Source organism: Ascidia mentula, chromosome 4 (assembly GCF_947561715.1).
Source record: "Ascidia mentula chromosome 4, kaAscMent1.1, whole genome shotgun sequence".
NCBI classification, from domain to species: Eukaryota; Metazoa; Chordata; class Ascidiacea; order Phlebobranchia; family Ascidiidae; genus Ascidia; species Ascidia mentula.
The window spans coordinates 2,649,558-2,675,703 of NC_138569.1; the positions used below are offsets into that span (position 1 = coordinate 2,649,558).

Sequence of the window (26,146 nt, forward strand, 5' to 3'; positions counted from 1 at the left end):
AGAGATCACATTAAAACACACTAAAATATCAGTCATACATCGGGTAATTCACTTCAATCTATTTCGCTTTTGGGTCTTACAAAACCCATCGTGCGTCACGTTCGCAACTAACGGTTGATCACAATATGCGGACAGTGTGAAGCATTCCACACAACATGCTCGCCAACACTCTGTCAGCCGTAACCACGATTTCGCAATATACTCAATATTATTGAAGTCGTTCCCGTAACGAGAAACTGTGACGAATACGCCTGGGCAGAAAAACGTGCCCAGGAAAGCAAAACCAATGTGTTTGACTCGGTCGTAAAGTTGGCTTTTTACCGGTTAATCATTTACCTACCGGTAACTTTCTACGATTTTACAACGTAGCAATGCAAGCAAAGGTCGGCAACCTTTCAGCGCAGTGTCTAAATGTCAAAATCACTTTCAACACGTTTTTGTGTGAATCAATGTAATGGTTTTAATCACTTTTAAACAGTATCGAAATGTAAACTCGTAAATCACTTGCAGTGTCTTGAACAATCACTTCGTATCTCTCCCGTTGTAGACCCTAAGCATACACAAATTAAAAGGGAGAGTGACGTTGCAGCCAAAAGCAAGGATTTGTCGTTTAAACTGTTCAAACTGAAAACCAATTTTACTTGGGAACTGTCAATCAAGACACGTATTCTACAAACGAAAACGATCCATGTCTCAAAAGTAAATGGACATTTCCATAAAAGCTGCAACACAACCGAAATACAAATGTGAACACGTATAGATCGAGTTTCATAAATTTATCATGTTTTCCAACATAAATTTTTGCTGACACAAAACACTCATCATAAACTTATTCGGTTCTCCGCTTTCTTGCACTTTTAGAACAGGATAAACGCAACAAAGCATTTCTCGCCATATATTTCTGCAATCTGATAGTAAACATCTTTTCGTGTCACGCTTAAATGATGTTTGAAAAGCGCTTAAACAAAGCTTGTGCTTGTCCACAATTTCATACCAGTGGCTTTTTTCGATTGCCAATTCAACATACTCAGATCAGTCCTCGATTCGACTCAAATCAATATGAAAACTCAAACAAACCGAAATTGAATTTACCAACACCACCTCTTTGTAATGTGCGGTGGGGATTTGTGGACAAGCACAACTTCTGCTGATTTCCGAATTAAAAGTGCGTAACAGAAAAACAGTCATTATGCGCTTTTCACCCATTTATGCATTTATGTGGCTGCTTGCTTTCAAAATTCACGACCTTTGACACATCTAACGGTAACAAAATTGTGCAACGTTGCTTACACCAGTTGCTATCCCTGTTATACTGATACATCCAATCCTCGAAGTGTTTGAGAAACCATTGAATAACGCCATGCTCTGCCCCCTGATGTGGCCTCCTTTCCTACAAAGGCGAGATCTTCTCACAATGCGATCCATTGTATCTTGGGTTATACGACCGCTGCATAGCTGGGTTTACAATCACTTGGAGTGTTTGCGCCAATAAAAAGTTGAACGACCGACGAGCAAATTGCCACTGCGTGTAACACAAACATGCGTGCTTTTTATAATCAAGTTCAAACAGTACGGACACAAACGTTGCTTTATGGGAAGGCAAATATTTGAAAGAGGTAAAAATCATATTATAATAACGCTTCATAACGCTCTTTGGTGACTGTTTATAAATGTTTCTAGATTCTGCCGTCAATCTTTCAACTGACCTTCGGAATGAAATAATGTATTAGCACCAACGTGTCATCGGGTTTAGCAACTCAGGTTGCTTCGAAAACAACTTGTGCCACTCAAACCAGTGAACTGTTTCAGCTGCAAGCAACAAATCAACCCTTCCATCTACTGCTTTAAGGTCTATAGCCTGGCCGGGATTATTTCTGACATATTGGTGTTGATTCTGTCGTTTTGCTAACCTGTGATTGTGGCCTATTTTATTTTATTATTTTACAAATATTTGGACGAGCAAATGCAAAGAAACATAATGTTGCAATCAGTAAAAGTTTACCCAATGAACTGAACCCTGTGTCCACAAACACGATAATTTCTTTAGTTACCCCAAGCCAGAGATCGGCAATCAATGGCATGCAAAGGAAAATGCTTCTTATTTATTGACATGATAGTTGTTGTCCAAATGCACTGTCTCTATATGTAGCCATTAATAGAGGGTAAAAAAAGCCACATAAGGCTCCGAAACCACAGTTCACCCACCTCTGCCTTTAAGCAGTACAAATTTATGTTGCCAGGTAAAAACGAAAGCGACGTCCTTTATAACCTGCATATGTATACATACAATCAACAAAATGTCCATCACAATATTAAACGCAACGTAACTTCATATTTGTAGGTTATTCGCTACAACGACGAACATTTCAAACTCAGCCTTTAAGTAAAGTTCATTGTCACCAACATCCGGGACTCCAAACTCTTTTTTCACTCTCCTGCCGAAATCTTCAGCCAAGTCGACCGCCTTCAAGTCTTTGTCAGTTACTTGACCTTTGGCAGACAATATCTCTTGCTCCATTTTCTTCATGTAAATTGGGTAGACGTCGACTGATTTTAACAAACCCTTTGCATTCGCGAACGTCCAGTCGTATGTTTGCTTCAACGAAACGCGGCGTGTGTTCCACGATGGAATATCCCTGTAAATATTCGGATAATTGTGGATAATTTCCCAGTGATGTTTGTAGTCTTTGACTCCATGTTTCAACAAAATATCCTCCATAATGTTTTTGGTGACTGTTTTTAAATGTTCCTGAAATTTTCCGCCGATGTTTGGTGTGGCTTTAGGTAGGGAATAATGTATTAGTGCCAACGTGCCGTTGGGTTTAAGCACTCTCGCTGCTTCGACAAAAAACTTGTCCCACTCAAACCAGTGAACTGTTTCAGCTGCGAGCAACAAATCAGCACTTCCAGTTTCCACTTTAATGTCTTCAGCCTGACCAAGACTATAACTGACGTGCTGGTGTTGATTCTGTCGGTTTGCTTCTTTTATTTGTTCTTCACTGATGTCTGAAGCCAAGACTTTGCCGAAATAAGGAGCAAAGACGTTGGTAGCTTGTTCCCCTCCACAACCAACTTCAACCATGAGTTGATATTTTGGTTTCAAACCTGAAACCTGTTCCATTTCATGAAGCACGTGGTCGACGACTTCTTTTTCATATCTCGGTCTGAATTCACTGTAAATCTGGATGAACTTTTCTCCCTCGTAACGAGCAAGCACCATTTTGTGTTTCCGACGATTTTAAATCAAAATATTCAAATATTTCCTATTTTATCCAATACTATATTATTTCTGCTGTAAAACAAAAAAAAACAAAAAACATCCACTTTTGCAGATGCTGAAAAATAGAAATAAAAATATCTCACAACGAAATGCAGACTGTGCTTCTTGCGATGTTTAATCTGTGCTGGTAAAAATGCGCTAAAATAGGCGACAAAGTCTGTTTACAGTGGCCCGACTGAATTAACGTGGTCAGAAAACAGGAAGCTATCCGCTCAACCTACGTAACCTATATATGGACCTTACACATGGGTTGGCTCCATGGAAAATTGTTGACCTCGGTCGAACTAACTTTCTGTACCTGGAAAAGTAATTTCACCTCAGTTGCTGCAACCGATGTTCCTTAGTTTGTACATTCGCAAACGTCCAGTCGTATGTTTGCTTCAACGAAACGCGGCGTGTGTTCCACGATGGAATATCCCTATAAACATTCGGATAATTGTGGATAATTTCCCAGTGATTTTTGTAGTCCTTGACTCCATGTTTCAACAAAATGTCCTCCATAATATTTTTGGTGACAGTTTTTAAATGTTCCTGGAATTTTCCGCCGATTTTTGGTGTGGCTTTAGGTAGGGAATAATGTATCAGTGCCAACGTGCCGTTGGGTTTAAGCACTCTGGCTGCTTCAGCAAAAAACTTGTCCCACTCAAACCAGTGAACTGTTTTAGCTGCGAGCAACAAATCAGCACTTCCGGTTTCCACTTTAATGTCTTCAGCCTGACCAAGACTATAACTGACGTGCTGGTGTTGATTCTGTCGGTTTGCTTCTTTTATTTGTTCTTCGCTGATGTCTGAAGCCAAGACTTTGTCGAAATAAGGAGTAAAGACGTTGGTAGCTTGTCCCCCTCCACAACCAACTTCAACCATGAGTTGATATTTTGGTTTCAAACCTGAAACCTGTTCCATTTCATGAAGCACGTGGTCGACGACTGCTTTTTCATATCTCGGTCTGAATTCACTGTAAACCTGAATGAACTTCTCTCCCTCGTAACGAGCAAGCACCATTTTGTGTCTCCATCGATTTTAAATCAAAATGTTTAAATATTTCCTATTTTATCCAATATTGTATCATTCCTGCTGAAAAACGAAAAAATAAAAAACATCCACTTTTGCAAATTAAAACAAATAGAATTAAAAATACCTCACAAAGAAATGCAGACTGTGCTTCTTGCGACATGCAATCTGTGCTGGTTAAAATGCGCAAAATTAGGTGACGAAGTTTGTTGTCGCCTGGCTAAAGCGATTAATCACGACTTGGTCAGAGTGCAGGAAGTTATCCGGGCAACCTACATAACTTAGCCGTGATATGGCACGCACACATGTGCTGGCTTCATGGAAAATTTTTGACCTCGGTCGAACTAACTTTCTGTACCTGGAAAAGTAATTTCACCTCAGTTGCTGCAACCGATGTGCCTTAGTTTGTACATTTGTTAAACGCTGAAAATATATCGTAGGACGAAGCAAGACAACATTAGCAAAGAAGAAATTTTATTCTTTTTTTTTCATATAAATGATTTCCACGGAAAGTTTCACTGTGTTTTTAATAGCTTGTGTTTGTGGCGTAAGAACACGAATCCTGACTTTATCTTGTTATGTAAATTATATATGTTTGAACGAGCAAATGCAAAGAAACATAATGTTGCAATCAGTGAAAGTTTAACCAATGAACTGAACCCTGTATCGACAAACACGATAATTTCTTTAGTTACCCCAAGCCAGAGGCCGGCAACCCATGGTATGCAAAGGAAAATGCTTCTTATTTATTAACATAATAGTTGTTTTCTAAATACACCGTCCCTATGGAGCCATTGACAGAGGGTGAAAGTGACACATAAGGCTCCGAAACCATAGGTCGCCAACCTTTGCCCTAAGTATAGTACAAAATTATGTTATCAGTTAAAAACAAAAGCGACGTCCATATATCCTGCATATGTATACATACAATCGACAAAATGTCCATCACAATATTAAACGCAACAGAACTTCATATTTGTAGGTTATTCGCTACAACGACGAACATTTCAAACTCAGCCTTTAAGTGAAGTTCATTGTCATCAACATCCAGGACTCCTAACTCTTTTTTCACTCTCTTGCCGAAATCTTCAGCCAAGTCGACCGCCTTCAAGTCTTTGTCAGTTACTTGACCTTTGGCAGACAATATCTCTTGCTCCATTTTCTTCATGTAAATTGGGTAAACGTCGACTGATTTTAACAAACCTTTTGCATTCGCAAACGTCCAGTCGTATGTTTGCTTCAACGAAACGCGGCGTGTGTTCCACGATGGAATATCCCTATAAATATTCGGATAATTGTGGATAATTTCCCAGTGATGTTTGTAGTCTTTGACTCCATGTGTCAACAAAATATCCTCCATAATGTTTTTGGTGACTGTTTTTAAATGTTCTTGGAATTTTCCGCCAATTTTTGGTGTGGCTTTAGGTAGGGAATAATGTATTAGTGCCAACGTACCGTTGGGTTTAAGCACTCTCGCTGCTTCGGCAAAAAACTTGTCCCACTCAAACCAGTGAACTGTTTCAGCTGCGAGCAACAAATCAGCACTTCCAGCTTCCACTTTAATGTCTTCAGCCTGACCAAGACTATAACTGACATGCTGGTGTTGATTCTGTCGTTTTGCTTCTTTTATTTGTTCTTCGCTGATGTCTGAAGCCAAGACTTTGTCGAAATAAGGAGCAAAGACATTGGTGGCTTGTCCCCCTCCACAACCAACTTCAACCATGAGTTGATATTTTGGTTTCAAACCTGAAACCTGTTCCATTTCATGAAGCACGTGGTCGACGACTGCTTTTTCGTATCTCGGTCTGAATTCACTGTAAACCTGAATGAACTTCTCTCCCTCGTAACGAGCAAGCACCATTTTGTGTTTCCAACGATTTTAAATCAAAATATTTGAATATTTCCTATTTTATCCAATATTATATTATTCCTGCTGTAAAACAAAAAAAATAAAAAAACATCCACTTTTGCAGATGCTGAAAAATAGAATTAAAAATATCTCACAATGAAATGCTGACTGTGCTTCTTGCGACGTGCAATCTGTGCTGGTGAAAATGCGCTGAAATAGGCGACAAAGTCTGTTTACAGTGGCCCGACTGAATCAACGTGGTCAGAATACAGGAAGCTATCCGCTCAACCTACGTAACCTATATATAACCATACACATGAGTTAGCTCCATGGAAAATTGTTGACCTCGGTCGAACTAACTTTCTTTACCTGGAAAGTAATTTCACCTCAGTTGCTGCAACCGATGTTCCTTAGTTTGTACATTCGCAAACGTCCAGTCGTATGTTTGCTTCAACGAAACGCGGCGTGTGTTCCACGATGGAATATCCCTGTAAATATTCGGATAATTGTGGATAATTTCCCAGTGATGTTTGTAGTCCTTAACTCCATGTTTCAACAACATGTCCTCCATTATATTTTTAGTGACTGTTTTTAAATGTTCTTGGAATTTTCCGCCGATTTTTGGTGTGGCTTTAGGTAGGGAATAATGTATTAGTGCCAATGTGCCGTTGGGTTTAAAGCACCCTGGCTGCTTCAGCAAAAAACTTGTCCCACTCAAACCAGTGAACTGTTTCAGCTGCGAGCAACAAATCAGCACTTCCAGTTTCCACTTTAATGTCTTCAGCCTGACCAAGACTATAACTGACGTGCTGGTGTTGATTCTGTCGTTTTGCTTCTTTTATTTGTTCTTCGCTGATGTCTGAAGCCAAGACTTTGTCGAAACAAGGAGCAAAGACGTTGGTGGCTTGTCCCCCTCCACAACCAACTTCAACCATGAGTTGATATTTTGGTTTCAAACCTGAAACCTGTTCCATTTCATGAAGCACGTGGTCGACGACTGCTTTTTCATATCTCGGTCTGAATTCACTGTAAACTTGAATGAACTTCTCTCCCTCGTAACGAGCAAGCACCATTTTGTGTCTCCATCGATTTTAAATCAAAATGTTTAAATATTTCCTATTTTATCCAATATTATATTATTCCTGCTGAAAAACGAAAAAATAAAAAACATCCACTTTTGCAAATTAAAACAAATAGAATAAAAAATACCTCACAATGAAATGCAGACTGTGCTTCTTGCGACATGCAATCTGTGCTGGTGAAAATGCGCTAAAATAGGTGACGAAGTCTGTTGTCGCCTGGCTAAAGCGCTTAATCATGACTTGGTCAAAAAGCAGGAAGTTATCCTGGCAACCTACATAACTTAGCCGTGATATGGCACGCACACATGTGTTGGCTTCATGGAAAATTTTTGACCTCGGTCGAACTAACTTTCTGTTCCTGGAAAAGTAATTTCACCTCAGTTGCTGCAACCGATGTGCCTTAGTTTGTACATTCGCTAAATGCTGAAAATATATCGTAACGCGAAGCAAGACAACGTTAGCAAAGAAGAATTTTTTTTTTTTTCATATAAATGATTTCCACGGAAAGTTTCACTTTGTTTTTAATAGCTTGTGTTTGTGGCGTAAGAACACGAATCCTGACTTTATCTTGTTATGTAAATTATATATGTTTGAACGAGCAAATGCAAAGAAACATAATGTGGCAATCAGTGAAAGTTTAACCAATGAACTGAACCCTGTGTCGACAAACACGATAAATTCTTTAGTTACCCCAAGCCAAAGGCCGGCAACCCACGGTATGCAAAGGAAAATGCTTCTTATATATTGATAGTTGTTTTCTAAATGCGCCGTCTTTATGGAGCCATGGACAGTGGGTAAAAGTGACACATAATGCTCCGAAACCATAGGTCGCCAACCTTTGCCTTTAAGCAGTACAAAATTATGTTATCAGTTAAAAACAAAGCGACGTCCTTATATCCTGCATATGTATACATACATTCGACAAAATGTCCATCACAATATTAAACGCAACAGAACTTCATATTTGTAGGTTATTCGCTACAACGACGAACATTTCAAACTCAGTCTTTAAGTGAAGTTCATTGTCACCAACATCCGGGACTCCAAACTCATTTTTCACTCTCCTGCCGAAATCTTCAGCCAAGTCGACCGCCTTCAAATCTTTGTCAGTTACTTGACCTTTGGCAGACAATATCTCTTGCTCCATTTTCTTCATGTAAATTGGGTAAACGTCGACTGATTTTAACAAACCTTTTGCATTCGCAAACGTCCAGTCGTATGTTTGCTTCAACGAAACGCGGCGTGTGTTCCACGATGGAATATCCCTGTAAATATTCGGATAATTGTGGATGATTTCCCAGTGATGTTTGTAGTCCTTGACTCCATGTTTCAACAAAATGTCCTCCATTATATTTTTAGTGACAGTTTTTAAATGTTCCTGGAATTTTCCGCCGATTTTTGGTGTGGCTTTAGGTAGGGAATAATGTATTAGTGCCAACGTGCCGTTAGGTTTAAGCACTCTGGCTGCTTCAGCAAAAAACTTGTCCCACTCAAACCAGTGAACTGTTTCAGCTGCGAGCAACAAATCAGCACTTCCAGCTTCCACTTTAATGTCTTCAGCCTGACCAAGAATATAACTGACGTGCTGGTGTTGATTCTGTCGTTTCGCTTCTTTTATTTGTTCTTCACTGATGTCTGAAGCCAAGACTTTGTCGAAATAAGGAGCAAAGACGTTGGTAGCTTGTCCCCCTCCACAACCAACTTCAACCATGAGTTGATATTTTGGTTTTAAACCTGAAACCTGTTCCATTTCATGAAGCACGTGGTCGACGACTGCTTTTTCATATCTCGGTCTGAATTCACTGTAAACCTGAATGAACTTCTCTCCCTCGTAACGAGCAAGCACCATTTTGTGTTTCCAACGATTTCAAATCAAAATATTTAAATATTTCCTATTTTATCCAATATTATATTATTTCTGCTGTAAAACAAAAAAAAATAAAAAATATCCACTTTTGCAAATTAAAACAAATAGAATTAAAAATACCTCACAATGAAATGCAGACTGTGCTTCTTGCGATGTGCAATCTGTGCTGGTGAAAATGCGCCAAAATAGTCGACAAAGTCTGTTTACAGTGGCCCGACTGAATTAACGTGGTCAGAAAACAGGAAGCTATTTGCTCAACCTACGTAACCTATATATAACCATACACATGAGTTAGCTCCATATAAAATTGTTGACCTCGGTCGAACTAACTTTCTGTACCTGGAAAAGTAATTTCACCTCAGTTGCTGCAACCGATGTTCCTTAGTTTGTACATTCGCAAACGTCCAGTCGTATGTTTGCTTCAACGAAACGCGGCGTGTGTTCCACGATGGAATATCCCTGTAAATATTCGGATAATTGTGGATAATTTCCCAGTGATTTTTGTAGTCCTTGACTCCATGTTTCAACAAAATGTCCTCCATTATATTTTTAGTGACAGTTTTTAAATGTTCTTGGAATTTTCCGCCGATTTTTGGTGTGGCTTTAGGTAGGGAATAATGTATTAGTGCCAACGTTGCCGTTGGGTTTAAGCACTCTGGCTACTTCGGCGAAAAACTTGTCCCACTCAAACCAGTGAACTGTTTCAGCTGCGAGCAACAAATCAGCACTTCCAGCTTCCACTTTAATGTCTTCAGCCTGACCAAGACTATAACTGACGTGCTGGTGTTGATTCTGTCGTTTCGCTTCTTTTATTTGTTCTTCGCTGATGTCTGAAGCCAAGACTTTGTCGAAATAAGGAGCAATGACGTTGGTAGCTTGTCCCCCTCCACAACCAACTTCAACCATGAGTTGATATTTTGGTTTCAAACCTGAAACCTGTTCCATTTCATGAAGCACGTGGTCGACGACTGCTTTTTCATATCTCGGTCTGAATTCACTGTAAACCTGAATGAACTTCTCTCCCTCGTAACGAGCAAGCACCATTTTGTGTCTCCAACGATTTTAAATCAAAATATTTAAATATTTCCTATTTTATCCAATATTATATTATTCCTGCTGAAAAACGAAAAAATAAAAAACATCCACTTTTGCAAATTAAAACAAATAGAATTAAAAATACCTCACAATGAAATGCAGACTGTGCTTCTTGCGACATGCAATCTGTGCTGGTTAAAATGCGCAAAATTAGGTGACGAAGTCTGTTGTCGCCTGGCTAAAGCGATTAATCACGACTTGGTCAGAGTGCAGGAAGTTATCCGGGCAACCTACATAACTTAGCCGTGATATGGCACGCACACATGTGCTGGCTTCATGGAAAATTTTTGACCTCGGTCGAACTAACTTTCTGTACCTGGAAAAGTAATTTCACCTCAGTTGCTGCAACCGATGTGCCTTAGTTTGTACATTTGTTAAACGCTGAAAATATATCGTAGGACGAAGCAAGACAACATTAGCAAAGAAGAAATTTTATTCTTTTTTTTTTCATATAAATGATTTCCACGGAAAGTTTCACTTTGTTTTTAATAGCTTGTGTTTGTGGCGTAAGAACACGAATCCTGACTTTATCTTGTTATGTAAATTATATATGTTTGAACGAGCAAATGCAAAGAAACATAATGTGGCAATCAGTGAAAGTTTAACCAATGAACTGAACCCTGTGTCGACAAACACGATAATTTCTTTAGTTACCCCAAGCCAAAGGCCGGCAACCCACGGTATGCAAAGGAAAATGCTTCTTATATATTGATAGTTGTTTTCTAAATGCGCCTTCTTTATGGAGCCATTGACAGTGGGTTAAAGTGACACATAATGCTCCGAAACCATAGGTCGCCAACCTTTGCCTTTAAGCAGTACAAAATTATGTTATCAGTTAAAAACGAAAGCGACGTCCATATATCCTGCATATGCATACATACATTCGACAAAATGTCCATTACAATATTAAACGCAACAGAACTTCATATTTGTAGGTTATTCGCTACAACGACGAACATTTCAAACTCAGTCTTTAAGTGAAGTTCATTGTCACCAACATCCGGGACTCCAAACTCATTTTTCACTCTCCTGCCGAAATCTTCAGCCAAGTCGACCGCCTTCAAGTCTTTGTCAGTTACTTGACCTTTGGCAGACAATATCTCTTGCTCCATTTTCTTCATGTAAATTGGGTAAACGTCAACTGATTTTAACAAACCTTTCGCATTCGCAAACGTCCAGTCGTATGTTTGCTTCAACGAAACGCGGCGTGTGTTGCACGATGGAATATCCCTGTAAATATTCGGATAATTGTGGATGATTTCCCAGTGATGTTTGTAGTCCTTGACTCCATGTTTCAACAAAATGTTCTCCATTATATTTTTGGTGACAGTTTTTAAATGTTCCTGGAATTTTCCGCCGATTTTTGGTGTGGTCTTTAGGTAGGGAATAATGTATTAGTGCCAACGTGCCGTTGGGTTTAAGCACTCTGGCTGCTTCGTCGAAAAACTTGTCCCACTCAAACCAGTGAACTGTTTCAGCTGCGAGCAACAAATCAACACTTCCAGCTTCCACTTTAATGTCTTCAGCCTGATCAAGACTATAACTGACATGCTGGTGTTGATTCTGTCGTTTCGCTTCTTTTATTTGTTCTTCGCTGATGTCTGAAGCTAAGACTTTGCCGAAATAAGGAGCAAAGACGTTGGTAGCTTGTCCCCCTCCACAACCAACTTCAACCATGAGTTGATATTTTGGATTTAAACCTGAAACCTGTTCCATTTCATGAAGCACGTGGTCGACGACTGCTTTTTCATATCTCGGTCTGAATTCACTGTAAACCTGGATGAACTTCTCTCCCTCGTAACGAGCAAGCACCATTATGTGTTTCCAACGATTTCAAATCGAAATGTTTAAATATTTCCTATTTTATCCAATATTATATTATTTCTGCTGTAAAACAAACAAAAAATAAAAAATTTCCACTTTTGCAAATTAAAACAAATAGAATTAAAAATACCTCACTATGAAATGCAGACTGTGCTTCTTGCGATGTGCAATCTGTGCTGGTTAAAATGCGCAAAATTAGGTGACGAAGTCTGTTGTCGCCTGGCTAAAGCAATTAATCACGACTTGGTCAGAGTGCAGGAAGTTATCCGGGCAACCTACATAACTTAGCCGTGATATGGCACGCACACATGTGCTGGTTTTATGAAAAATTTTGGGGTGAACTAAACTATCTGTACCTGGACAAGTATTTTGCATCAGTTGCTGCAACCGATGTGCCTTAGTTTGTACATTCGTTAAACGCTGAATATATATCGTAACGCGAGGCAAGACAACACTAGCAAACTGCTTTGTTATGCGAAAGCATGGCATTAGTTCTTAGCAAAGAATAAATTTTTGTTTCTTTTTTCATTTCAATGATTTCCACGGAAAGTTTCACTGTGTTTTTAATAGCGTGTGTTTGTGGCGTAAGAACACGAATTTAGACTTTATCTTGTTATTAAGATATTTTTCGATCACCTGTCGTGAAAGATGTTGCTAATATGTTATTTTCTACCGATACGGGGTTTAAACCCTGTATATCCCGAGCACCAATAAACTCAACATCGTACTTGTTGTGTGAGTCGTGCACCTTGTTGTCAATCACCCGATCTGGGTATCAGTCAAATTACGACCTGTATAGTTACTGTCACCTTACGGTCGTAAAATTGAAAACATGTTTCCACGCGGTGTCGTTATGAAACATATTCCGTGTTGATTTGCCCACGGGTTGTCCTGGTATTGCACTACCTCCAGGCACGGCCCACATTCCCACACATGTGGGAATAACATCAAAAAAAAAAAAAAAAACGATACCCATGGATTGTGATTGGCAGCATTGGTTAAGCGCCCGACTCATATACCAAGAAAAAAACCTGATCGGGATTCCTGCCCAGGATATGAAGAAAAAGATCGATCCACACTGCTGAAACTTTGCAGTTGGATTTTGGCCTCTGTGTTTTTATCAATTACGAAACTTCTACTTTGACACGTGCATCTCTGTTCTTCGCCAAGCGTAACAAAGTTAAACGATAATCATGTGTTGGTTTTGTTTTGATTTCGGCTTTTGATGCCTAGTTCGCAATTGTGTGGGATGTTGGGTATCTAAATGGTAAATAACAATACGACGTGTCGATGCTGAATCGTATAAAACACGGTTTGTAAACTACACACAAGATCGCAGTAATATTTCATGCAATTGCATGATTGGCAGGATCGCCCCACTGCGATCACAGCTATCGTATCGTGATCATTAGGTTTACAAGCTTCGCAGCCTAGGCATCGTATCCTAGCTGGATCAGCGACTGTACGCAGCAACGCTTTCTTTCCTCTTGTATTTTAATTTGTACTTGGGCAGAGAAATCATATGTAATTACGTAACTATCAGCGTTTCAGATGGTCGCGCCTGTAGAAAAAAAGGCCGTTGGGCGCCATTAATTTAGAGAAACTGTGAACAAAGTGCGAGGAACAATCATTTTGCCGCAGACGAAACGTCATTTGCATACAAACAACTCCCCAAAAGATTTCCTATCAGGTGGCAAACAACGGCTGTCTGACTCCACTACCAAGAGACTGAAAAACAACTCGACTCAAAATATGACGCCACAAAAGCATACACAGAAAAGCATCCCTCTTTCTGACCCCATTATTATCTGCAGTTAAATTAGCAAGTGTTTATCGGCTGACCTTTGTCACACAGAATTTCTCGACGAGTGGTTTTGTTATCCAGCAACGAAGTATTTGGAAATTTGCCAAAAAATGTCCGAGTAAACAGAATTAGTAAACGTTACCTGAATGTATAGTAAGAGAAAGAAGTTTGGTGTTGCGATTAGAGGTTCCATAAAGAGTGGTTGTTATCGGCGGTGGGGTTTAGATTGGCGATTACGAAACGAAGAGAAGTGAAAGGACGAGAACACGAAACAAAGCAGCTTACAAGCGAGCAATTACATGAGGCGACAGACTGACGGTATGGATATAATGATGATGATGATGACGGGCTCTTCGAACATTAGCAAAATTACAGAAGATAAAAACAAAATGAAAAAAAATAGTGCAGTATCACCACGAGGCTATATAAAACACCGGGTGCAGACGCCGACAAGTTTGTAGTTACAGTAAAACTCTACGCCAGGTTGAAGTATAATTGTATATAGATGTTTTGTGCTAATTAAGAAGACTCATTAGATTCATCAGTTATTAGTGTTAACCATACGAAAAATGCAACATGCTCATCAGCTTTGGGAGTCAACGGTCTCTCGCACAAACCGAGGTTCAAAACCCTGCCGTATGATTTGTGTTTTGCTTACTTGTGGCATGACGGAATATGAAAAAAGGTGCTTAATAAGTGACGAAATTTTTCCGGTACATCTTTAGGAAAAACACCAATCGTTTCGGTATGTGAGCCGTATACCATTTGAATATAACTAAAACGCCACGAACGTACGTTGTAGGTATACGAACTATTGCAGTATGTAAATCGTTGCTGGAAACCAAAGTCATTCCCGTGGCGCAATGTGTCGACTGTCGATATTGGTACATCTTGCAAAAGCTTTCTGCTAACATCTTGACGTCATGGCCGATACGAACACCACTAAACTGTAGTGAATATTTTGCATTTTATACCAGGTTTGAGAATGCGAAACATACTCCAGCGAAACAAACAAAAAAAAATGACTTCAAAGTTTATCCTTTGTTCAAACACTAGATGCTCAAATTTGTCTTGCTAACGACATAGCGAGAAAGCAGCAAAGCGTTGACGCGTCAATGACCTTTTCTGCTCTCTTTGTGTGTTTTAGTCGACTTTTTTTAAGCGTACAACACATATATCGTCAGAGATGCCTTATTTGTGACTGGGCGTCCTAATTTGTAACATGTATTAGCCAAAGCAGCGTTAAATGCAAGCCTTTTCAGTTAAAAAGTCATCATATTTCTATAATGTGTAACATGGTTAAAGGTAATTCTACCATTTTTCAGTCGTCGATGACGTACAGGCAATATAGGGACGAGAAGTGTATTTCCAAAATGGCGCTGCTTCGTCTCGTTTCCCTAAAAAATATTCCTAGCTTTGGGTGGGTCAAGGCGTTTACCAGTTACCCAATCAAGTCAACTATGAGGGTTGGGCCTAACGGCTATTTTTTGTTACTTTAGTGTAACCGTACCCATGTTATTGCTACAACTCTGTACATAGTCCAGTTTGTTAAAGGGTAAAATGGCTGCGCCGTTACAATACGTCGGAGGCTCGCAATGTGGAAACATTTGAGAGAAAGTTATAAACGTTAGTTGCACAAACACAGACGCGCTTTTCACATTTGAATAAAAATTTGCTTTGAAAGCATACGCAGTTTAGGAACATAACTGACGGTTTTATATATCTTCAATACAAATTAAATAGCTATAATGCAATTGTTGAGAACTTCATGCATTTTACACTGCAAATAATTGTAGTACAACAATCGAAACGTGTGTAGCATGAAGTTCTTAACTATTGCATTATTTGGCTATTTTGTTGTATTGAAGATATATTAAGTTTTTTATACCAGTGAAATTGCACAATTACTTCGAGTGTACTTTTAGATGGTGTATAGGCTTTTTTGTATGGAAGTTGCGCCATACATGGTACACGGGAATGGCAGCGACGTCGAGTTTCGGTTCCTTCATTCTAAAACCTTTTTTACCTTATTTGGGATTAAGTTTAAACGCAGGTTCCACGCAAGTCAATATTATATTCTGCTGATTTCTCAGATACATGTAATCAGGCACAGTTGTTCCACTTTAAATATCAGATACTATAAAAATGTATTTTCACTTCTGTTGCGAATACCACGTTAGTTTGCTTCTTCGTTTTCTATGTGAAGGATTTGCTGTTAATCCATGTACACGTGCACCAGACAACAATGGAGAGTTGATGGTGAAATACATTTCACAATGATTGCGCAATGCTTACAGACACGCCCTTTACTCACGTTTGCTTTCGTAGGTTTAGTGTTTATACTAACACAGTTCATATGTGAACTGTGTTGATATTGTGTTGCAAGTTTTCGCATCAGCTCAAATCTCATTTGCCCCCAGAGCTTTTGCTGTTGCACTTGTTGCGATTTGGTTTATCCTGGTGACGTTATGTGGGCTTCGCCGTTACAACCAGGGAAGAGGGACATCCAGCGCGCCATTTTGCGCAAAGGTCTGTGACAGAAATACGCAAACGTTTTTAATAGCTGTGTTTTCCTTTTTGTAATCCGGTTTTATATATCTTCAATACAAACAAAATTGCCAAGGTTGTGGACTTCTTGCTTTTGTTTAACTTTTCATCACTTCACATGAGTAGATTTGTAGCTGCTATTTGGATAAGTACTAACCGTTTGACCGGGCGATGTTTGTTATGTGTTCTGTACATAACTTTCCTGGAACTTTACATAGCAACAGCCAATAAGGATTTTCGGCAACGCCCATCAGGTGTTCGCCTCGTGGTTATTCCGGGTTATAGATTTCTCACCCAGAGTAACCTTTGTGGGTGGCGAAATCACTCTTTTTTGCTTGGTCATTGCTGCAGATCATTGCCGATCTGTTACAACGTTTTTTTTGTTGTTCCACGATCCTAAGCGTTCTGTGCAAATTTGCAAGTTCGCTTAAGTTGGTTTGCACGCATATGTACAAAACACATAAGTTCTGTGTTGCTGTTAATTGAAGTGCCCCTCAATTATATTGTAATGTCGTTGAAAGGCCTGATTACAATGTCATGTGATTTGATACAAGCGTAATTCATGATTTCGAAAACAATTTGTTCCATCAGACGTTATTAAAAGTGTACAAGGGTCTTGCAGCGCAAATGCAGTTTTGCAAAGATCCTAAACTACAGTAAGTGATTTATTAATCAACAAAAGATTTGAGCCCAAGTACCATGGAATATTTTCGGGGAAACCCGGTTTGGTTCTTGAAGGAAAAAAATATCATCGGATGATGTTAGCGTTGCTGGGACGACACACCTTAGTTTGGTGCAGACACGTCTACGACAAGCTGCGGAATTTCTGTTCCTTATCAATTATAAGTTAGCAGCTTTTTTCTAATGCAAATAAATCTTTTTAACTTTTTACTACAGTTTAAAAGCTAAAACAGACGCCATAGAGGTACCACACGATCGATGTCTCGACAAGTTACATTGAATTTAATAGATTAGGGCAGTGGGCATCAACAGTCAGTTACGAAATTTATCTTGTTATGTTTAAGGAAGGGTTAGTTAAAAGTTTGTTTTATTTTTTGTTGACAGTTATACATTATTTACTTTCGTAGATCAAACATCGCTTTTTTTATTTTGAGATAATAAAAATATCAGAATGCCAAATGTGAAGAAAGTTATCAAAAAGTTCGGGAAAGTTACCAAGGTCACCAACTTCTTTCAAGACTGCACTTTCCACAATAGCGACATAAGCTCAACTGCAGGAGATTCGTACGGTAAGTTTTTCAACACTTTCAGTTTTTCCTTGTTGACGATACAAACATTTAAGGTTGGTGTTCGTGCCAGTTTTCAAATTTGATGGCAAAATATCGTGGTTTATGTCTTTAAGAAAAATACTCTGAAATAGCGAACATTGACTTCTTTCTTGCGCTTCAGTTCACCCCGAGAAACCACCAAGTCCCGTAGTGGAAATCGACAGTGGATGCAGCTCGGCGAGCGAGGGTCTCATTGACCAAGCAAGAAACCGCCTCAAGGACAACTACCACGTTACAATTGTAGTGCCACCGAACAAATCACGAGAGGTTCACATCGATTTTGGCAAAAGCAACGTGAAAACTTGTCTCATCTACGATCCACGATTACAAGGGAACGTACCGCCACCAAGCGGACCTCCTGAAATTATCATGGCGAAAACATTCAGGTGAATTGCAACTTAACGCCTATTTCTGAAATTGTTATTCCACGATGCAGAAATGTTCACCTTTAATACAATGATCCCTACTCGATACGATAAACATGTTTGATAACACTTGCATACAAACTGCTAATATGTTACGGTCCACTGTCACTACGGATGTTGGTATAAGCACAAAAATAAATCTTATTTTGAACAAAACTTTGGTCAAAAAAACTAACACTGTTAATCAATAACAACGAAGTGTGTTTTTAAATGGTAATGGTGTGAAACACATACATGTATTCCCAGAAACGTAACAACTTCTAAAAATTTAATGCAGAATTGTCCAGCTCCAAGTCTTTTTCACGAGCGGGATCAGAAGTCGAATTGAGATCAGACGAAGCGGCGACAGACAGACTCATATGTTTGTCAACGAACACCAATCCGTGCAGATGCACTACAATGGCCTCGAAGGCACCATCCCACAAAGAATCGAATGTACAACCAGGTTTTATCACAAAACAAATTTGATGGCAAATGTTGTTGCACCACATTAGCTCCGTTGCTCACGAAAAGAAAATACTGTGGTTTATTTCTTTAAGAAAAATACTCTGAACATTGTCTTCTTTCTTGCGGTTCAGTTCACCCCGAGAAACCACCAAGTCCCGTAGTGGAAATCGACAGTGGATGCAGCTCGGCGAGAGAGGGTCTCATTGACCAAGCAAGAAACAGCCTCAAGGACAACCACCACGTTACAATTGTAGTGCCACCGAACAAATCACGAGAGGTTCACATCGATTTTGGCAAAAGCAACGTGAAAACTTGTCTCATCTACGATCCACGATTACAAGGGAACGTACCGCCACCAAGCGGACCTCCTGAAATTATCATGGCGAAAACATTCAGGTGAATTGCAACTTAACGCCTATTTCTGAAATTGTTATTCCACGATACAGAAATGTTCACCTTTAATACAATGATCCCTACTCGATACGATAAACATGTTTGATAACACTTGCATACAAACTGCTAATATGTTACGGCCCACTGTCACTACGGATGTTGGTATAAGCACAAAAATAAATCTTATTTTGAACAAAACTTTGGTCAAAAAAACTAACACTGTTAATCAATAACAACGAAGTGTGTTTTTAAGTGGTAATGGTGTGAAACACATACATGTATTCCCAGAAACGTAACAACTTCTAAAAATTTAATGCAGAATTGTCCAGCTCCAAGTCTTTTTCACGAGCGGGATCAGAAGTCGAATTGAGATCAGACGAAGCGGCTACAGACAGACTCATATGTTTGTCAACGAGCACCAATCCGTGCAGATGCACTACAATGGCCTCGAAGGCACCATCCCACAAAGAATCGAATGTACAACCAGGTTTTATCACAAAGCTCAAAACATCAAAATAAAAGGTAAGATGCTGGTGAACGACCTCTGGGATGTGAAGTACAAAGTGGATCGGAAGATCGGCTTCGAAGACTTCTCATGTGAGGACAGGCATGCCCTCTGCTGCAATCTACCGTCTGCGGCTGCACTTTTCAGATGAAATGGCAGCACAGTATCACGGTAGGGTCGAAGTTTTGGCCAATGGGGGGATAGGGAGTATTAAAGAAAATGATCTTAAACAAAATCGCTCGGCTGCTAGTTTTGTCCATTCTTAGAGAAAACTAACTATTGCAGCCGAAAAAACGATTGGTTTCGGAACATGGCAAGCGTTGCACTTTTTGTAAAAATTTTTTTTTAATTTTTATGTTCATAGCATTTTTTTTGTACAAATGCACAAAAACACCCAACAATATCGAATTTACACATTTGTATTTTTTTAAATTTGTTTTTGACTTAGGACAAGGGTCAATTCCACGATAAATTGTTATGTTTAAAATGCAGTTTAATTTCGTTCAAATCTTAGTGCATTTTTTCGCAGTCGTTTGTTTTTCCGAAGCGTGGTGGTGGTGGTTCTCTTGTTTTCCATTTTTTTAAAACCCCATTTTCGTAACCACAAGTCCTTCTTAAGCAACAAAACAAAAATCACAAATATCCGTTCGAACAATGTCGTATGGTTTCATGCCACGCCTGCCTGGCGTCCGATTAAAGCTTTTAATATTATTTAATAATACTTTAACAAAACCAAACGCAATAAAACCTGTCACAAACTTTAAACTGAAAAATTTTGGCACGCATATCCTTTGTTCAGGCAAACTTCCAACTAAACTATTTGCTAGGTTTCGGAAATGCGTTTTCGTTTCCTCGGGTATTCTATAATGTATATTAGTCCACTCGAGGAAGCTAATCGGCATTCCCGAAACCTAGCAAGGAAATAAATTTCAGACTGAACTTAACTGGCTGCACAGACGCCACTAAAATGTAAAGGAAATCCCTAAACTCCAAGACACTAATTTGTTCCTTTAAAAGTAGTTTGTTTGTAAACACACCTGAGTTTGTTGACTCTGCCAAACTCCTGATGTTAGTGGACCAGTTATTAGTGAAAAAGGGCTTGCAGAATTTTTTTCGCCAAATACCTCCCAGTTTATTTGTAAGACTGTTGAGCACCTTTTCCCTTTTAGCGGCCTTCTATTTAGTACAGATTTTATTTGTTTGAAAGGCAAATATTCTCCACAACGTACACAGACTTTTTTCACAACCATATTTTGTGACACAGGCAACCTTTCTACAGGTGCCCTCGCAGAACACTGTGAGCTGTTAATGTTTTTGTTCCCATAGCAATGAAATTGAACGTAAGGTTTATTCTGTCAATTATGGACCTGATAATGTCAAACAAAACAGCTCATGTTTTTTTTCACCTTAAAAAACTGCCCGTGTGTTGCTTTTCTCAATTAAAACAAAATTCAAGGTTCACCCCTAAATTTTTCAGTTTTTGAAATAAACTACTTGCCAGGTTTTGCAAAATGCGTTTTTGGTTTTTTAAATATTCTAGAATCTATTCTAGTCCATTCGAAAAACCTTATCAGCATTTGCGATACTTTGCTAGAAGTATTGGCTCGACCTTAGCTGGTTGAGCAAACCATTATATTGTATTTTTAAAAATAGAATAATTTTGTTTTAGGAATCTGCTACAATGTTTTCCTTTTTTTTTTAATTTTACCGGTCTGTGTCTATCAAGGTTTTCCCGACGCACTTGCAACCTCTATAGCGACAAGCAGTTAATATTTCTTTGACATTTAAAGTAATTTTTTAAGCTTTCATTATAGTGTTGTACCATTAATTATTAACATTCTACATAATACTATCTAACACATGGAATCCTTTATCGTAATTTTACCATGGAAAGTTGTTCCCACGCAGGTAAAATTATTTGCCATTTTGTGAACTTTTTGTGGTGCACTAACGCCCGTTTGTCCTGGCAATCCCAACAACTAACCCAACCTTTACCTTAGCTCTGCAGCGTCATGTAGCGGCCAAATTAGTATCATTTTTAAACGCTTGGTGGCGCAACCAGGATGCAAAACTCCAATTATGTGAATTTGAATGTCGGTTGTGAAAGAAGTTGAGTATAAATTTTAAAACTTAAGTTGTTTCAGTTGATATTATGTTGTTAAAGACGATAGAGGAACTGGTTTTTGTTGCGATAACAAGTGTTGTTTATTTCCACTGTAAGTTTTTTATGGTATTCACGTGTTTTGATTGCTGAATATTGTAGCACCCAAGCAATATTTTGCTTTTGCCATCTGGTTTTAAACCAACAGTAACCCCGACCTCTTAATTAGAAAACCACTTCAACGGAACCACTTTTTGTTTGTAACTTAATACCCAAAACATTAAGGGGCGGCCACAGGTGTAGACACCGAAACCATTTAAAAAAAGTCAATAAAAAATAATTTTCCTCTACAATTGCTTAGTTTAGACCTAATTTATACATTGTTCTCCGAAACAAAAATAAGTGGTGATTCGTGGATTGTAGAAACCTAAGTTTCCATCAAATTTCGAGATGTTTTAATTTAGTAAAATGCTTTTCCTGTGGGGGCGTTTTTCGTAACTGGGAGAACGATGACAACCCAGACCTAGAACACGTCAGGCCGTACCCGCACTGCGTAAATCTACTGCAGTTTTGGTGAATTAGTGCCAAAACCTCGGTCAGATCGTTATACACAGCGAACTTTTATCAGGAACAACTATTCAATAAAATTAATTTATGGCGATTAAGGCGCCTTCCGCATCAACTTTAATATTTTTATTTGGCATTTATTTCTTATTTTCTCGAGTACTTTAAAAGTAAACAAAAAAAACGTGAGAAAAACAATAATCCCACCAACTTCAAACTACTGTGTCTACCCAAGTCACACATGTTACGTTCTAATTATGTAATTATGAGAGAATTGTCCACTATACATTCTAGAAAAAATTCAAACCTCAAGACGAATATAAAGTACATAGGCACTCATAAAGTATAGGAGTTTATGAGCATTATGGCACGTGAACATTTAATGCTGTCACAAAAAAATTGGAATAGTTCTTTTGAACAGAGAAGTTTTAAAATTGTTGGGGGTATCATTAAATTGTGCGTCTTTAAACAAAAATCAGGCCAAATTTAAAGTATTTTTAAGTAATTATTAGACAAAAATTTTCTGGAAATAATGTCGCATATACAAATCCCAGTTCCTCTTACCATTTTCTTTGGGATGTTTAACTGCTATTGACAAAAACAAGTCAGTCCATTCAATTGTATAGTTTTTTGTATAGTTTTTTATATGTATTTGTATAGTTTTTTGTAAGGATCTTCTGCTTTTGGTGCATAAGTATTTTTGGTTAAATTTATAAATTTCTTTCATATTTTTTATTTAATTTTGTTTGTGTTTTATGCTGTGGGTTTCGTTCGCAACCGATATTTTTATTTGCGTTGATTGAACGGGTTTTGCATCTGTTTCCATTACATTTTTCAGTCACCTGCAGGTCATGCACTGGTTGGTTGCATGTTGTAATGTCTGAGTTTACCGCTGCATGTTATAATTGTATGTCATTAAAAATTTCATGTCATGAAGAATTGCACCTGCTTGTTACATTCCTTCCTTTTCGATTTACAAACCCTTTAAACTTTGAGATTAATTCATGTTTAATTTCAGGCCGGGGTTTTGGCCTCAACATAATATATAGTCCAGTGTGTTATGGGTTGTGCTAAACACATAGTGAAAAAATTCATACTGCGTGTTAATGAAAAATACACTGGCATTTTCTTTTCGTGTAAAGTTTTTTTGCAAATAAATTCGGGATTCGAAAAATATTTGCCAAACTACTTCCAGGGTTCCATGGCGTCAAAAATGTTGAGAGGAACTGACACTTCACAGCTTCCTGTGACGTAAGACAAGGAATATGACGGCCTGTAATAATGGTGTCGGGTGTTCGTGAAATTCTATCACCTTTAGTCGCAAGACCTTGTTGCGCAAACACACATACGCTTTCCACATTTCATGAAGAACAGATTATGTGGATTTTGTCATTGTTCGCTTTGAAGTTTATTGAAATCAGTGACATTGCACCATCATCTTAGGTTGCATTTTTACATGGCTTGTTTTTGGTTTGGAGATTACGCCAAACATGTCCAAGGAAAAAAGGTTTTCCCCCGAACGATGACAAAGTTGTGCTTTATTAATTCGATGCTCTTTTTTATCTCTATTGGAATAAGGCTTGATCACGTGTTCCATGTAGATCAACATTATTCTGCTGATTTTGCAGAACCATGCAAACGAGCACACAAGGTTTACTGTCGTTCGTTTCACCATCGTGTGGATAAATCAAACACTGACCGTTTCAACCGGTTTAAACAGGACGATGTTTTCGTCGTTTTATGATGTCTTACAAACATCTGTACATAACGTTCCTAGAACTTTAATCAGCAGCAGAAACCAATGAGATTAAAGGATTGGACGACGCCCATCAGGTGTTGCTTCTCGGGACTATCCCGGGTGAAAGATTTCTCACAAAAAACCTCCTTTGTTGAAAAACTGATTGCGCCACTGCGTGTATGAATTTAGATCTCCATTTAACTGAGTTGGCTGTGCGGTGAAAAGGACTTGCCGTTCAATGTTACATCATCATTTTAAGTGTTCTGATGTTTGCAAAGTTGCGATATATAACTCACTATAGGTTAGTTATCGTTTCGAGTTTTTTGTGCAAAGATTGTAAATTTTGTGTAAAGTGTACAAATCTTCCGAAAAATAACTTCAGCAGTTTGCGGGACAGAGACGGCCAACGTATCCGCGCGGGGCCAGTACTCGGGCAAGCACCATTTGGTTCTACAGGATGGTGGGGAAAAAAGGGATTGTCTTTTTTTAAACTCAGTTAAAAAAGAAATGATCGGCTAGTGGTGACATAGTTGGGATGAATACTGACGATGCAGCGGTTTGAGGCGTTTGTTCTGTAACATTGTTACTACCTTATACATAAATTGGTTATATCTATTTATCTATTTTGCAAGTTACGCCGCTGTATTTTGTGTTTAGAAATGTAGTTTTTTATTTCTTGACAAGAAATTTGAAGTTCGTCGAAGCCAACATGCCCAAAAAACAGAAAAGAGATCGCAACTCTGTGAATGTGAACATAACGGATTGTGATATGTCCAACACAACGATAGCTGTTGCAGGAAACCAAGTTAAGGGTAAGTTTTGATTCTATATGATGTTTGCCTCTATTGACATACTGCTGTTGTAAGAAAAGGCCCAACAGATTTATGTGGATTGATTAAATCAAGCATATCATTTCTCTTGTGCATTTTTTCGCGAATTTAGGTGAAATTTGTCCCTACAGCTTCGCAATCATCTGTAGCATATGTATGCAGCATCCGAGTTTAAATTCTCCGACATTCGAAACAGTTTAAGCAGTGTTGCGCAATGACACTTTTAACAATTTTATCTTTGGCATGGGATTTCATTGCACAATTGAAATAAATGAACTTTCGCCTCTGCCCTTTGTCTATAACATTTTGCCTATAACATCAATCTATGTTGATTGTACTTAACGGAAAGTTAGAGTAACTTTCAGGGGACATACTTTGTCCAATAAAAAATATTTTTTCACAGTGAAGTCAAAGAGCCATGAAATAGATTATGACAGTGGATGCAACTCGTCAGAAGGACTTTTTTCCAAAGCAAAAAACCTTTTCAAATTCGAAACCTTCTACTTCACTCTGTTTATGGCTCAGAATGAGTCCAAGGAGGTTCACGTTAACTACGGCAACGGCAACGTGAAGAAGTGCGTCATCTACGACCCTCGAAAACGGGAAAACGCCCCTCCGCCAACTGGGCCTCCAGTAATAGTTAACGGGAAAAAATACAGGTAACTCACTTAATAGAAAACTAAACGTTTCAATGACGTCCGTCTTAAACAGTTTGGTAAATGCGTGTCATACCTAACGCAGATTGGTACAGCTGCAAGTGTTTTTCACCTCTGGCATTCGAAGCAGAATCGAGATTAAGAGGGGCAGCGACCGTCACACCCACATGTTTGTGGAGGAAACTCAATCTGTACTCTTGAACTACAATGGCCTGGAAGGGATCATCCCTCGTGAAATTGACAGCACGACCCATTTTACTAGCGGAAGACACAAGATTCGAATCAGAGGTAAGCTTATGGTCAAGGAGTTATGGGACGAGACGTATAAGGAGGATGCAAGATTCTTTTCGGAAGGATTCAATTTGAAGGACAGAGATACCCTCTGTAGCAACCTTCCACCAGCGGTAAAGCTCTTTGATTACTAAAGATTAGTTATTTGACACCTGTGGGGTAAATACCTTGTCAAGCTTTCTGGTTTGAGCAAGGAAAGCGTTTTTTGAGGAGGATTTTTTGTTGACCTGACTCAAACGTATCCTTGGCTATGGTGACAAATGATCGGAGCAGAAAAACAAACGTTCGCTATAAGCAGTGATGCAATGCCCGTTACATTTTTTTTGTTACATTTTTTTTTCTAAACACAGGATAAAGCTTTGTTAACTTACACTAACTTTTATAAAAAACATGAAAAAAAATCTGTATAAATTGTTCATGATTCCTTTTTCCGTTTTATTATTTTTTTTTTCCTTTTTAAAAAAAATATTTTTGTCTATTTTTTGCCGCCTATTAGTTTTGGTTCCACAGTTATTTGCGTAGGTGTATCTATAATGTTCATATGACTT

General features: G+C 38.6%; 6 protein-coding genes across 6 annotated transcripts; 2 read left to right on the forward strand and 4 right to left on the reverse strand.

Moving 5' to 3' along the window:
• Nucleotides 1–2,329: 2,329 nt before the first annotated feature.
• On the reverse strand, nt 2,330–3,220 carry LOC145897108 (uncharacterized). The gene has a single exon (XM_082985284.1). It carries the CDS (start codon nt 3,218–3,220, stop codon nt 2,330–2,332), a length of 891 nt encoding a protein of 296 aa, XP_082841410.1.
• Nucleotides 3,221–5,261: 2,041 nt separating this feature from the next.
• Nucleotides 5,262–6,152, reverse strand: LOC145897113 (uncharacterized). The gene has a single exon (XM_082985291.1). It carries the CDS (start codon nt 6,150–6,152, stop codon nt 5,262–5,264), a length of 891 nt encoding a protein of 296 aa, XP_082841417.1.
• Nucleotides 6,153–6,814: 662 nt separating this feature from the next.
• On the reverse strand, nt 6,815–7,213 carry LOC145897116 (putative methyltransferase DDB_G0268948). Its single transcript, XM_082985295.1, has one exon. It carries the CDS (start codon nt 7,211–7,213, stop codon nt 6,815–6,817), a length of 399 nt encoding a protein of 132 aa, XP_082841421.1.
• Nucleotides 7,214–9,692: 2,479 nt separating this feature from the next.
• Nucleotides 9,693–10,133, reverse strand: LOC145897131 (putative methyltransferase DDB_G0268948). Its single transcript, XM_082985309.1, has one exon. The coding sequence runs from the start codon at nt 10,131–10,133 to the stop codon at nt 9,693–9,695; it is 441 nt and encodes a 146-aa protein (XP_082841435.1).
• Nucleotides 10,134–16,628: 6,495 nt separating this feature from the next.
• On the forward strand, nt 16,629–19,781 carry LOC145897138 (uncharacterized). Its single transcript, XM_082985320.1, has 5 exons — nt 16,629–17,609; nt 17,770–18,034; nt 18,351–18,543; nt 18,663–18,916; nt 19,233–19,781. Exons 1-5 carry the CDS (start codon nt 17,492–17,494, stop codon nt 19,567–19,569), a joined length of 1,167 nt encoding a protein of 388 aa, XP_082841446.1. The 5' UTR covers nt 16,629–17,491; the 3' UTR covers nt 19,570–19,781.
• Nucleotides 19,782–24,530: 4,749 nt separating this feature from the next.
• On the forward strand, nt 24,531–25,732 carry LOC145897139 (uncharacterized). The gene is made up of 3 exons (XM_082985321.1): nt 24,531–24,633; nt 25,055–25,310; nt 25,393–25,732. The coding sequence occupies exons 1-3, from the start codon at nt 24,531–24,533 to the stop codon at nt 25,730–25,732; spliced, it is 699 nt and encodes a 232-aa protein (XP_082841447.1).
• Nucleotides 25,733–26,146: the final 414 nt, after the last annotated feature.